The 15,008-nt window shown below is 39.7% G+C and overlaps 1 protein-coding gene across 1 annotated transcript in view; it reads right to left on the bottom strand.

Annotated features, from left to right (window-relative positions):
• Positions 1–15,008, bottom strand: part of CSTPP1 (centriolar satellite-associated tubulin polyglutamylase complex regulator 1) — a 79,955-nt gene that overhangs the window by 10,389 nt on the left and 54,558 nt on the right. The window contains exon 4 of the mRNA XM_065754913.1: positions 3,887–3,971. Coding sequence (XP_065610985.1) covers positions 3,887–3,971 — 85 coding nt within the window. The remainder of the gene's footprint in view (positions 1–3,886; positions 3,972–15,008) is intronic.

The following is a 15,008-nucleotide window of genomic DNA, read 5'->3' as shown; positions in this document are numbered from 1 at the left end:
TCAAAGTGTTTCTGATTTATTTATTATGTTCCAGAAGCCTCCTCCTCCTCCTGTCTGAAGAGGCAGTAGCTTCAGTGCTTAATTCTCACTAATAAGCATGTTACTGAGATTGTCAGTGGCCACATCAAGGAAATGGCTTTGAAGCTGGCAGGCAGAGCATCTTCATCTCTCAGGCAATACTGCTCAGCTACTGGCATTTCCAACCACTCTTTAAGCATTGGAAATGCTATGGGCCACATCACTGAGAAGCTGCACTTCCTGCTTTGAAATGCTGGTCTGTCTCCCAGATACCCCCAAAGCACAAGCTCCAAAGCTGTTGCTGGTGCATTTCTACATCCTGGAGAAGTAGAAGAACAATGAAGGAGAGCTTTTTTAATGTATTAATTTTGTGGAGAAACAGCATGATATTGCCTTCACAACAATAAACTAATTTCATTTCTTAAATCTAAAGCTATGGTCAGTGTGTGTGCTCGGCAGCAGCAAGTTCCACTGTCCTAAGAACACCAGGAAGTGGGCAGAAGTCTGGGAATTTAACATTTCTTGCTGTTAGAGATGGCAAGGAGCCTCTAAAGAGGGCTGTATGGCACATATGTAACAGGGGAGTGTCTAAATAGAAGCAGGTGCATTTTGGTGCTCAGTTACTGACTCCACTTGGCCTAGGAGCCTGCACTCCGGAAATGTTGAGAAGTTTTTAAATCCAATACAATCATTTATGAGGAGATTGACTGCAGCTGGCCAATTCCCCACATAGCTAGCTGACTGTGCAGCCAGGGAAGCTGAGAAAGCATCATATGTAACGTATCTGCACCTCTTCCCTGAAACAGCTGGCAAGGAGAGAATCCTAGCAATGGATTGTCTGTAACCCAGACAGAAGGACTTCAGCTGAGGACGAAATCTGAAAAGTCTGAACTGGAACTCAAAAGAGTTCATCAGGTACCCAGTATTTCAAGGGAATGTTTATTCATTCCTGTCCAAATTAGCCTTTAAGCCCATGGGGGCTCAGTCTTGGTTATACGGTTAGTAGTTGATCCTCAGTGAATAATAGAAATTAAGGAGAAACTCCGGAAAGGACTGAAGAAAGATGCCTATGCCTGAGGGATTCTGGTGAGGGTGTAGTGGTCTTTCAGGGTTCAAGCGGGTTTGGCTGGCAGGAAAGCCCTTCTACCGTGCCAATGGGGAAAACTTCATGATCTGCTGACTACAGCTAAAATCTCAGAAACCAAACTAGACAGGATGTCCCCAGGACAAACTCCGGACCTGGCAAGTTGATCTGGCAAAGGACTTTTACTCTTCCCTGATACCACTAAGGGCTAAGTGACTCTGTGAGTCTTAAGACCAGGCTGCATCAAATGGGTCTTCAGAGACATGGTTTGTTTATTGATACATGGAGAAAAAAATAAATGGAACACATAAAAAGGGCAAGATCTTCACTCTCAGGCAATCATTTAGCAACAAGAGTACAGACTTTCAAGATCCACTTCCACTAGCACTGACCAGTGCTTACTGTGTAAACCAGCTCATGACCTGTGTACTACACTGCTCACACTACCCCAATGCAGGCAGTGAGATCCTTGTGTTTGTTACAAGAGAAAAGTCAGTGCTCAGGTAAGGCCCTGAGATCCCAGCACCAAAAAGGAGAAAATTCTTCCTTTTCTGTCCGTTTGCAATTTCACAATTCAGAAAGCCAGAAGGCACCTCTGAAGATCAAAGGTATCCCTGTAAGTTAAAATCTTTAACGTACAGATTAAATGTACAAAATGCCTATGGCCCTTTAAAGAAAAAAATATACAAGAAATCTCACAGACACATACAACTCATTTTTTGGGCAGTATGACCTCTTCATTTGTGTGGCACCGGGAACAGAAAAATGAAGGTCTCTGGTGTCATGCTAACAAAACCAATACTGCTGTAGCCTCTGTTCTTCTGCTCCGACATTGCCTGGTCATATTTCCTTCCAGTGTTTGTTATCAGTGCATAGCAACAGCTCCTGGACAAGTGAAGAGCACCGTGTTGTGAGATCATCTCAATCATGCAACACAGAGACTACAGCTATGACTACTCTCTTCCCAGGAGCACCAATAATGACACAGGTTCTGGATGTATCAGCTACTGCCACACCTGAATTCCTTTCCCAAGGCAAATTAGTGACAAAATTGCTGTGCGTATGCAGACTGAAGGAAGAACAGTGTCAGGAGGTCTTGTGTGTGCCATTCCCATTCTGCAAGGACTCAAGCAACTGGTACCAGAAGACCAACCACAGGATTCACCTTTCTGACAGGCAGAACCAAGGAGAATGACTGGAAGTAGGAACTAGAGTAATTAGCAGCATGGGACATGAAAAAGGAAGAGAGAGCAACAACTGGAAGCAAAGAGAAAGATGCTTCAGAAATATGGCAAATTTTATTAGAATTGCTCCAATGGATTATCTTCCAACAGAGTAATAGCATTGTCTAAGTAAATCTTTAGCCAGACAGCAGCAAGGGTGAGGTCATCCCCACCTGAGCTAGGGTGCATCTGACAGAGATTTTGTTTCTAACACCTGCTCGCTTGTCTCTAAGGCACGCACACAACAGTGCAGCAGGCCCCTGAATGGGCCTCTAGTTTACAGCAGCCTTGTGGATTAAATTCTTTGACACAAACATCATAACATGTGTAGATATGCTGAAGCCTCCTTTCATACATCATCATGAATTCCTGCTCAGCTCAGCTGGAACCCTGTGAAATGCACACCCACAGATGGAACTGGTGCTGCCGTACCTCCATGAAAGGAAGTGACAGATATATTCCTGCTCCAGGGTTAGCATTCTTTCCCAGTCCGCCATTGGAGGCCAAGCAACTTTGTCGAGCCCAGAAAGCCCTCGGATGAGCCAGAGGGAAAAGCAGCACTCATCTTCTAGTATTAATTGAAGCAGCACAACTTCAATTCAGATAGCAAGACATAGGTGCCAGGGAAGAAGTCAGACAGCCAGGTGGAAGTATTAGCAGATAGATAACACTTTTTCACTCTCCTTTCTTAATATTAAATTTTCAAGAAACTCTGATGCTGAAGAAAGATAAAATGAAAAGTACAAAAATGAGGTCCTCTTCATTATTCAGGCCATGAACAACACAGGAGCAGTTAATATCCTGATCATGTGCCTGGATTCTGTTTCCAGTGTTATATCTAGGTCCATTAAAAACTTTAATTTCCATGCCCCTTCTACTGAGATAGCTAGGAATTAAAGTATTAATTCAGTAATCTTGCTGTGAATACATATGTGTGTGTACTGAGATGTGAACAGACATCCTGCCCCAAAAGATGCATATATCTTATTACATTTTCGCTACCAGATAGTTAATAATCAACTATCTGGGCTGGACTGGAACCAGCAAACACTATCAGTAAACAAGTCCCATGTCACATTATCAGTGTCTGGAGCCATCTACTTCAGGCCTTGTCTAGATTAAAATAAAATTTCAAACAGATTAGCTACTGTTCTTAGCTGAAGTACTTTAAAATGTTAGCAATTCACCAGAGCTTAGTACCTTTTAAATGTCATCAACCATAGGAAGCTGGTATTGTGGGATAAAACATATTAAGGACAGTGAGTACAATTTAAAACGATATCAGTTAAAACCACACTGGCTAACATTCTTTTATATGCAACTCACCTTCTGAACTTAGAGCAACATTCTGCACTCACATTTCAGTCTTTGTAAGCCTTAAATATATATTCTTTCTCATTGTTAGAAAAAGCACTCTGTTTTTAACCCCAAATCGTGATAGCCCTTTTCCTCAGAATTTTAAAAGCTGAAGGTCTCTGTTCATACCTTTCCCAACTAATCTTGATCTCAAGTCCACGTGTGCAAGACTGATCTTGTTCTAAAAGAGTAGATGAGAACCCACCTTGCTGCTTTCTGAGTGAGTTCCATTGGGAAGTCAGGGCAGAGCAGCTGCAGTAGACAGTGGTATTCCTGTGCTGTCAGCAAATCTGCAGGAAAAGAGAGGTGAGAATATCACAATTATTTTTACAGATTGATCTCTCCCCATGCTTCATCTCTAGAAAAAACTCACGCTCTCTTCTACCCTCATTTAAAGACCAAGTACGTAGCAACAATAAATCCGCTTCTTTATTCCCTTGACCCTCAGAGCTGGACTCTGAGGATGAGAGTTTTGAGTGAACCAAACAACCAGAGGCCTGATAAAGGTGAAACACTTCTAAAGAGATTCCCTCAGAGGGACTGATAGCAGGTAGCGGTGATTCAGTGTGAAGAAGAGGTAACCAAAACAGGCCAGTTTCAAGTGACAACGCAGTTTGGTTTGACTTGAATGTGGAAAAAAGAATCATTTCAAAGTTGCTTAAATTTGCTGAAATTCATTGGCATGATGACATTCACCACAATAAGCCTGAAAACCATCCACAGAACATCTGGCAGCAGTAACAAAGGCAAACAAGGTTTTGGGGTTGTATATGGAAGGCTACAGAGTATAAACCACAGACGTTATTACTTCGGCATTTGGTAAGGCAGCTGGATGGTCTCTTCTGGAATATTGTGTACAAATCTGGTCACTGTATTATAGGAAGCAGAGAACTAAGATCCAAGAAATACAAGAGGAGCAATCAAATGATTTATGTTTTAGGGAGCTGGTTTGTGAACGGCTGGTCAAGAAAGGCCTCTGTGGTTCAACAAGAGGAGTCATAGAGGTGAACCTTATGGAATTTTATAGGATCCCAAGGGAATGGAAATATATTGATGTCAAAAAGCCCTACATGATTGTATGTTCGTGGTCCAAAAGCCTGTGGACTGAAGTTATGGAGAAGAGTAGCTGTACGGCAGCAATTTTGCAGTACTTCTATATACAGAAAAATGTGAAGTATGAAAAAAAGAGCCAGGGGTGGAAGTAGAGCCAAGCAGTAGTTGGGAAGGGAATCCAAAGGGCATGGGCATTAGAACTGAGGTACAGAACATCAGTTCTGTTACCAGAGACACATCTTAGCCTTTCATAGCTACTCGAATAATCAACTAAACATCACCTATTCCAGCTGGTAGCCACAACTTCTTCCTATCTCAAAGCCAGATAGTTACACAAATCTAAGAGAAAAGGAAAATGCTACAACTCTGTCAGAAATTTCAAGAGCCAGGTACGCGGTACCAAAGAACATTCCTCTCCAACGTCCAACCCAGCCAAAGTAATTTTTTCAGTGCTGACTACAGAAACATTGCAGGATTACTGTCATCAAAATCAGGTTACAGACTTTACCTACATTATTAGGATGAAAACTGGAGGAAAGAGGGGAAAGAGCTGCTACATTTTCTATTCAGAGAACTCTATAGCTGTAAGATAGACACTACCTGGACATAAATACTTTGCACTGATCTCAGGAGGACTTTCTGCCTGATAAAGCACCCTCGATTTCAAATCATGCCACAAAAAGGTTACTTTGAACAAGTAGAACATCTTGTTCAGTATGGAAAAGCCAATTCTGCAGTCAGAAAACTGCAATAATGCAAAGGAGTCCCAGCTTGTGCAGGTCTACAATATCCCTGTAGGGATTTGCACACCCAACTCTACTATATGGATAAATACATCAGAATCTCTCCTCTTCCCAGATAAGAATGTTGAATTGAATTGAAATTTCTGCGATGGCACTGAAGAAACAAACATCCTTGAGAATATGGAGGGCTTTTTTTTTTTTTTTCATTTCTAATTAAAATACAATTCAGAGGCTGATCTCCATTGCAGACACTTGTTCTTTCAGTCAGCACATATGTGAGCTTGGGTTATGATGGTGTCCAGTGCTACCAAATTTTTAAGTATAATCACAACAAGATACTACTGAAAGCATCCCACTTACTACATGCAGAAAACTGTTGTTTTTAATTGATTTTTTCAGCCAAATGCCAGCTTGCTATTTATATTTCATTAAACAACATAGAAAGAAAAAAAATATTCTCTTTTGTTTTGTTAGGTTGACATTCATCTATAGCAGATATACAAATTTTGGTCCTAATTTCTCAAAGAAGCTGTTTGATCATTTAAAGTCCATGCAAGCTTCATGAAATCACTTTCAACCATCTCAATATAGGGAGTAGGTTAGAGAGTGGGCATAAAAAGACTCTTCTGAAATACATTTTCTCATAGTTGAAGAGTATGATATGGGCCTCTAACAGTGACTCTTCAAGGACTTCTAAATCTAGCTCTGAATAACAGTGGGCATTTGAATCCTGGTCTTTGCCTGAAAAGATTACATGTTAGTGCTCAAGGAGTCACACCATTTGGAAGTTTGATCAGTACTCAGGTTACAGTTCCAGTCTGCTTAAGTTGAAATTCCTATTTATTCATCCTTGTACCCCTGGATCTCCATTATTTTTTCCTTTCATTTGCCAGTATGCCAATAAAACAATCCCTATTTTACAGTCTATTTAACTGACAACTACACTGATTTGAAGTTAAATCTGCTTATTTTATTTCCCACACCTTGCCCAGTCACATCTACTGCTCTGGTTTTTCTCCTAACATTTCCACAGTGGGGTGGCCAGCAGCATAAAGAGTATCCCTCATGCATTCAGAGCACACAAGTTCTGGGAGGACAATCCTCCCACAGGCTTCTGAATCTCAGCTTTCTCTTTCTCCCTCTGAAGTTGAAGGTGCAAAGGTAAGAGGAGGTTTCCTGTGAAAGCTGTTCACAGTCTCTGTCAGGTTTCTAGAAAAAAGCAGCTTAAAAGAGCAACTGGACCCTAAGCAAACATTAGTTTTGAGGCATAGAGATCTCTCATTTCCTGGGGTTAATGTATTTTTAAAACTTAATAATCATATATGTTGTCTTTTACTCCTTGAATTAGAGCTCCTCCAACAGAAAATCACAAAGCAACATATAGCAAAAGCAGAAGTCTGCCTAAGTCAGGAGAGGGTGGCAGATATCTTCCAGCCAGCACATCAGAAGGTGATGTTTGTTTTCAGTACAAGTGAAGAATTAATTGCAGTTTTGGTCTTTGAGCAAATAGTCTTATTCAGATGGGAACTGTACACAAAGCTGAAGCAGTTCAGAGAAGTTCCTTCTGTTAAGGAAGAAGCTTGTTCTTAACTCTTTTTCTTCTTGCTGCTCATGCCTGGAGAGATGGCACCCTCAAATGAATCATCATAGCACGCAGGCTTTTAGACCATAACACAGCTCAGCCTGTAAACACCCCAGGCATCTGACCAGTAAATCATACCAATTTCTCAGACTATGGATTAGTATTGCACAGGAAGGGGGGATCACCACAGACCTTAGGAGGTGTCTACAGCTTGCTGTGATGACTGTTTTCCTATTCCCTACAGCAAGGTCAGTGAAGACCATGCAGAAAATTACTTTTGCCCATGCACCATACTGCCTGCCAAGAGCTGCTTGGAATAAACAAGGGTAGTTTTGGTGCATGACCACATTGCTCCTTCCTGTCTCCAGGCCACAGCTGAGTAAATAGTCTCCAATGCTGCAAGATGAAGAAAGAAAGGAAAGAAGGAAGGTATCAGTCAGAATGAGTGAAAACTGGAATCCACAACTGCCACTTTGGTTGTTACCACAAATTACTGTATCTCAAGTTCCAGTAACAAATGAAGCAAATCACAGAGTTTAAATCTGACCCCATAGCATAGGGCAGAGAAATATACGCACTCTACCATGCTTTCACAGTGGAACAAACTTGATCATATCATTTGCTTAAGGATGAAGAGAGACTGCAGTCTGCACATTAACCATCTCCATTTACAACTGAAATCAACCCTTTTCTACTGCAAAATAGCTAATCAACAAATTGCAGAGTGATTCCAAGTCAGCAGTCCACTAGGAAGAAGTTGGGAGACTTAACAGAAAAAGAAGAGAAAAGCAAATTGGTATGGATAAAGTTGCAGAAGAAGCTCTTTAACTGCTTACTCAGTTTTTGCTGTACTTGTCTTCAGATTCCTGCCTAGCCTGTACTGCTGCTGCTATCGTGATACTAGCAAAATCCAGACTATTGTCCACCAGATCTCACCATCCATGATCAGTTTATTGTCCATTAATGCCAGGGGAGACTTGTCCTCACATTTCAGTGACACAGTGTAGAGTCGTGTTCATCCAAGTGGTATAGTCTTGGAAAATAAACACACCACTTTCTGGCTTAAAATGGCCAGCACTTGAAGGCAGCTGCTTTGTATTTCCCTGGCTTATAAAACCTAGACTCTTTTACCACTTCTGTTTCCTGTTTGTGTGTAGCTGACAGGTGGCACCTAACGCAAAGCAAACTCTAGGAATGTTAAATGATGCATTTAGCTTGCTATTGGTATCCTGAATGAAGTGCAGTGCAGACACACCTGAGCTATCTTTAAACCAGCCGTCTTTCATGCTGACAGCAGCCTAGCCACACATGCCTGGAGCTCAGTGAAGGCTGTAAAATCTACCCAGGAAGCCAATAAATATTTAGGACAGCCTGAAGTGCAGTCATTGCTGTTGTATCTAGGCTGCTTTTGGCACAAGACATAGCTATCTACAGTGCTGTCACAACCTATGACAGCTGTAAATATGCCAAAAGCAGTAGGAGAATATTTATTGCAGTTGGTGTATGAAATCTGACCCAGAAAGTCACATTAGTAACTCCCCAGAAACAGAAGGATTGCCTTGATGGGAATAAGGAACTTAAATTTATATTCATCATCTTGTATATACAGATATCCAAGAAAGCTGGAGCCCTGGGCAATGTAGCTTTCCACTCTGGTTTATGGTAGGACACAAAATTTCCACAGATTGTTTTTTTACTACAGCCGTGAAGTCATTCAGGAGTCATAAAGTCATAGTCACGGTAAATCAGCCTCCTGGAAATGTAACAGAGAAAAGCCCAATAAATAACAAAATGTACTTTGAAATTTTGGGAGAATCTTTTCTGGCCTTTATTTTTAGAGTTTCTGGTATACATGGTATCACATCCTTAGGATTCTCTCTATGTAAGTACAAAACAAACAAACAAATAAATAAATAATAAGAAAAAGCCTCTGAAAATAAAATTCTAGGTGTTCTTGTGCTGCCTACAGGAATTGCAATTCTTCAAAAAAAGCAATATAAACACACACATTGTTAATAACACAGTTTCACAACTTCCACCTGACTAAGAGGATGTGCTCTTCACATCTCATTCGCAAGATAGTGATACCTTGATTTTCTCACCTCTCCATACATCTGGCATTAGTAACAAACAAAATCAAGAACTCTAGGAAAATGAATCTAAGCATAGCACCTAATCAGCAATAAATCTATAAAATTTTACATTGAGAGATTTTATGAACTATCAGGAAAAAGACCTGTAGCTCTAAACTGAAGAAATGGTTGTTTAGGAAGATTTTGAAAAAAAAAAAACACCTCAACATTCAAGCACTGCTTCTTCGACTAATTCATTTTTCCTCCGACAAGAAGAGAGAAAATAAACAGAAGTCAGATCCAAAATGTGCATTTGTCTAACTTAAAAAATGATTTTCCTTATTTTTCAAACAAGTTAGAAAATAGTCTCAAGAGTGTAGGAAAATCAGAAGAAAACTGGCAGAAACCTAACAGTTATTTTTCAGTCACAGGAAAACATACTAGAAGCCAAAGATTTCTGCCAGGTTAGATCAAAGCCAGCTTACCTTTTTAAGGAAGGTTTCATGCAAATATTTTATAGAGGGTAATGGTCAGATCTGTCTCATAGATGGACGTAATGCCCTCTGTTTTACACGGAGTGTGGACAGAAGTACCTTTAAAAGACTAGTTTTAGTAAGTGGATGGATTGCCCTGCCTTTCTAATGGAGAAGATCAAGAAGCAGCCCTCTTTTCAGAACCTCCCCTTTTCAGCAGAGATAAACTTAGGCTCAGGTAATTTCCTGCTTAAGATGTTTTAATTAATTAATGACAATAGTATTGCAGATCTTCCAATTAAAAGTAGGTTCAGGACAACTGGCTTTATTTGTATTATACCTTCTAAGGTGGTTTGTTAACGCTCTGCTATCAGACACACTCTTAAGACTCAACTTCATGCATCTTTCCTATATCAAAGCAGCAACTGACTTCAAGTTACTCACAAATCCTGTCTTTCCACTGATATCATTTAGCTCCCTCCAGAAAGGATCCCAGGGCATTCTCAAAAGACCATCTGACATGACAGCAAAGGCAAGCAGGATAACTGAAGAATGCATGCCATTGCTAGAGTTTGGTTCTGTAGCTGAGTTCTTCCAGAGGGGTGCTTGAAGCACTGGATTACTTCTACTGATATAAGAAAACATTTGCAAATTCCTGCCAGAACCAGATGTAAAAGCGTTGCTGCAGGCAGCTAGCCTTCACAAGATGTTTTGTACTCCACAAAGGATCATGGCTGCAAACAGCAAACTTGGGTGACTCCTGATAACAACATGTAGAAGACTCAGCTTAAGATACTGAAAAGAAGAAAAGAGACAGAGATGTAGTGGGATTCATTTGGACTCAGGACAAATATAGTGGAGAGCTAAAGCAGACTGACCTATAAACACTTGTTGGAGTAGTGCTGAAAGAGAGAACAGTTAGAGAGGATTAACACTGTGGTTGAGCTGAAAGCTTGTTAAGGTGCTCAACTAAAAAGGAAAAGATGTATCCACAGTTGATGTAAGAATAAAAGCAGTAGTTCGAAAGCGAGTCTAGACAGTTCATGTGAAAGTAAACCCACTGAAAAGATAGCTTATTACAGGCAAAACTTCAGTGGCACTACTTTTTGAGAGCTAAAGATTAAAAAAAAATGTTCTAGATGGTGTGATTATTTTTGCCCCTTGACCTTGAGCTGTTTCATCAATAAGCCGTTTGCCAGATTAACAAAAACAAAACATGAATCTGTATAGAGCTGCTCCGATTCTGTCTCCAAAATCCAGAATCTTGGTGTTTACACAAACTTTCAATCATCCTCTAGTTCCTTTCAAATTCCCCGTAATTATCATGCAATATAAAACATTTCATGTGGCAGCATTACCTCAGCTTGGAGTGAGTGTCGCTAAAGGCAGGATGAGCGTTGCCAAAGGTGCAGTCCAAAGGCTACGATGTGGCATGCTCATGTGGTTAGTATGGCACATCCAGAAACTGAAGAATTTAAACTTCATTAAAAACAAAAAAAAAGTTCTCTGCTTTCCTGATTGTGAAGAAAACATTCCAATAGTGGAAGAGTTTAACCATTATCAATGCAGTATTCCTCAATCCACAGATAGCCTGATACATGACACAAGAATGAACTTTCCACCTACTTTGGGAACTTAAACACTAAAATCTAATGAAACACTAAAGATAATGTTAACTCTTTCATTTCTTCTTTTAACTGAAGGATAGGTCTTTGGATGAAATTGGATTTTAAAGAATTCCAAGTTTCTGAAGAGCAAGAATTTCTTAGATTCTTTTTAGATTCTCTAAACTTTTAGATTAAAACTGCACCCCCTTGTCAGACAATATAAAGAAATACTCTCCATCTTTTTTATGTTTCCTTTAGGTATTGAAAAGCTGCAATGAGGTCAGTCTAAAGCCTTCTCTTCTCCAGGCTGAACAGCCCCAAAGATAGAAGAAGATAAATAAAAAAAGCCTGGTTTAAATCTCTCAGATACATTACTGACTAAAGATAGCAAGTAGCAGATAAAACTATTTGCTATATGGGCACCTAGTTTTCTCCATGTAGCCTTCTTTAATGTTTGCAAAAATAATCTTGTATATATTCTGAAGCACATATAATCCTAAAAATATATTCAGATCTGTGAGTATGATCCAAAAGGACATTTAGCCTTCTCCGAAGGATGTTGGCCTGAAGCAAATGAAAAGGCTCATTTGGTGGACTACAGTATGAGAATGTATGGCTTTCCATCACATTTTAGATACATTAGAAAAGCAAAGTAAGAAATACTAAGAATGCCCTAACATCTGAAGTTTAGTGTGGTAACAAATATCTTGGGTAACTGTCAGCCAGTGACCCAGCAGAAATCACTCCTCAGTCTGTAAGCAGCTAACAACAGCATTGATGTTAGATAATAAGAGGCGTTTTAATCTAACAAATATATGTAAATCCAAACCAAGACTGTCTCTCTTAAGACAGATGAACTGGAAAATCATAAGAAAGTTACACTTTCAGAGTGAGATTAATTTACAACTGAAATGCTGTGATATTTGATATTCTTTGTCTATGACACCATTTTTTTCCTTACACTGTCATGTCACTTAAGATGCAACTAGCAGATCTTCTAAGTGTTTCTATCATGTTCAACAGTTGATTTTCCTCACTTTAAGGAACTTTCAGTTGCTGATTGAGAAAATAATCAATCCAATGCCAGAGCTACATGGTCGTGTAAACAATAAGGAGCAAACATTCCCGCAGGAGTTCTGGCCATCTGGGGGGCAGACTGCTCAACCACTTGAAACGGGACCCACAGCAATCTTAACAGTAAAGGACAGGAATGCCGGCAACGCTTCACTAGAGGGGACCATCAACATTTCCCTGGGCTCTCAGACAGCATCAGTAATCTTTAGGCAAGATGTGGATCAGGCTCCATTCAAGAAAACAAGTTGTCATTAAGCTTAAGATCTTCAAAACAACTGAAGAATTCATAGCTACACATCATGAGGAGGGCAGAGTAAATGGGCAGGTGGTATGCAGCTGCATCTCATGCAATACAGGGCCTTACATGCATCACCTCCTCCCTCAGATGTGTACTGGGTCTAGTGACAATAATGAGACTATGGCCAAGGGGAGGCACACCACCTTCAGCTACTGATTTGAGAATCTAGGAAGTATATTTAGCTGACAAAAAACTCATTTGTGTCAAGTACAACAGGTCTGAGAGCATAAAAGAAGCCATGACACTGGCCTAGAAAGAAATAGAGGAGGACGTTAAAGGGGAAAGAAGTGAACTTTGGAAATGCTGCAGATTGCTGTAGAAATCTTAGGCCTCAGATCTTTCCAAGAAACACCAACCAAAGGTTCTGGTGAACCAAATCCAGTACAATCAAGTACTTCAAATACCTTGAATCTCCCAAATGTCTCAGACTTCAACATGGCACATAAAAGCATAAAGAGCAACGGTCAACAATTTTCCATGAACAGTGCATAAAATTAAAATGTCTGTGACTTTTAACTACCGTTTCAGAAGAGACTTTCAAGGAACAATGCAGTTGCTACAAACACATCTTGAAAGACCAACAAAACTTTTCAGCATAATTTAGTATGGTATAATGCAAAGCAGTAGGTTCACTGACATTGGTTCATAGGCAGTTGAAGCTAGTCGTGATCCACAGAACACTGAATGGTCAAGCACATTGCTTTCTCTATAAACCTGTGTTCACGTGGGCCAACAGCTTGACTTGAACAAGAATCTTCCATGAACCAAAAGCCATTCCACAAACCATGCAGTACTATCCTATGCACCAAGACCATTGCCTAGTTTTCTCCAGTTTTCTCTTACAGATTACAAATGCTGAGGAAAACAGTGTGAAAGGAAAGGACATTTTTTAAGAGCTTCTGGGTCAACAGTTAAAGCATCTATTCACAGAAAACAAGCATTGTAGTACATGAACCTATGGTTCGACAGCATTTTTTTTAATGAGATGAAATGCTCTCAAACACTCTGAATCTAAATCATTTTTTATGAGTGTAAAAAACTAAGAAGAAAATGAACCTGAAACTGAACAAGTCAATTAGAGAAGTGGATGTAGGAAGGTAATCTGTTTAATGACAAGACTGAAGAAGTCATTAGTTATTTAGAAGGAAATGCAGTGGAGCATGTAAGCTCCACAGAGAATGTCTGCAGCCCATTACAATATCAATGAGCTAGATTAATGATTATAAATGACTACCACTACAGAACTGGTCTGAATGCAAAGCAGAGTGAATGCACTAGGAAAAACTTCAAACAACAATGCATCCAACTGCCCCTTTTAAGGGTCTGCTTTTGGCCACAGTTCTGTAACTTCACTGTTGATTTCAACCCTTCAGTTCTCTAGTGAGTGGTATGGCCCTTTCCCCCACCCCCCAAAAAACAAAGCAAAACAAACAAACAAACAATCAAACAAACAAAAAGTGAGAGGGAATGAAAAAAGGTACTTTACTCTGTATTTCCCACATATTTTAAAATAAGAACTTACCATAAACATTCGTTAAAAATAAATAAAAATTGTTGAGTACTCTATAACTTTTAGCACAGTGAGTTCTTAACTCTTCAAGTGCCCACTAATCCAGAAAGCCTCACATAGTCATTATGAATTTTTGACAAAGTTTAAATGTCATCTATTTCACAGTTTAGTACACTCTCATGGACCATCTACCGTGAACCACAAATTAAAAATATTCTGCTAGACAAAGGCTCAAGGAAATGCCCTAAATTCTTCAGCATTATGTCCTAACACTGATAGTATGCATATATTATGGTAATCAGGGAAGGGCAAGAAATTAGACAAAGAGTCCCTCTTGCTGGGGAAAATAAAAGGACAGTTTCTTGTTCCTGCATAGGGCTTTCCAGGGAAAACAAAAGGCCATCTACTGGAGGTACAGATGAACTCATACTGTAATATTTTCTTGAAGAAACTGAAAATAGATAAGAGTTCAGTTGTCTAATATTTTCTCAGCTTCAATAACAACGTGACACTCTTCAGATGACAGTCTGAAGATTTTTAGGGAAGAAATAATAAAAAAAGTATCAACTAATTAGTTCTAAGATGAAATCTTACCCTAGAGAGCAAATTATTTTGACCATATAGGACATAGAAGTGATTTCTCCTAAAGAAAGTATGGATCAGTATTCAATGGGAACTCCTGGAAGGATTGCTGCTGCAATCCATGCTACTGAGAATGCAAAGAAAAAAAACAAAACAGAACTTTTAAAAGATATAGGGCTGCCCTTTTCTAGAGAGAAAAAAAAAATTGCAGGAGTCCCAGTATCTCAGATACAGTTTCTGTTGACTAACCCATTTAAAGGAAGAGGGGCCATCCATAGTGAGTAACACTATATTAACCTTTACTATCAACTGGGTTCTCAGTGACATTGTTCT

This window comes from Cyrtonyx montezumae, unplaced genomic scaffold (assembly GCF_038088225.1).
Source record: "Cyrtonyx montezumae isolate F1298 unplaced genomic scaffold, pur_monq_1.0 scaffold_10, whole genome shotgun sequence".
Taxonomy (NCBI): domain Eukaryota; kingdom Metazoa; phylum Chordata; class Aves; order Galliformes; family Odontophoridae; genus Cyrtonyx; species Cyrtonyx montezumae.
This window is presented reverse-complemented; position numbering and strand designations above follow the sequence as displayed.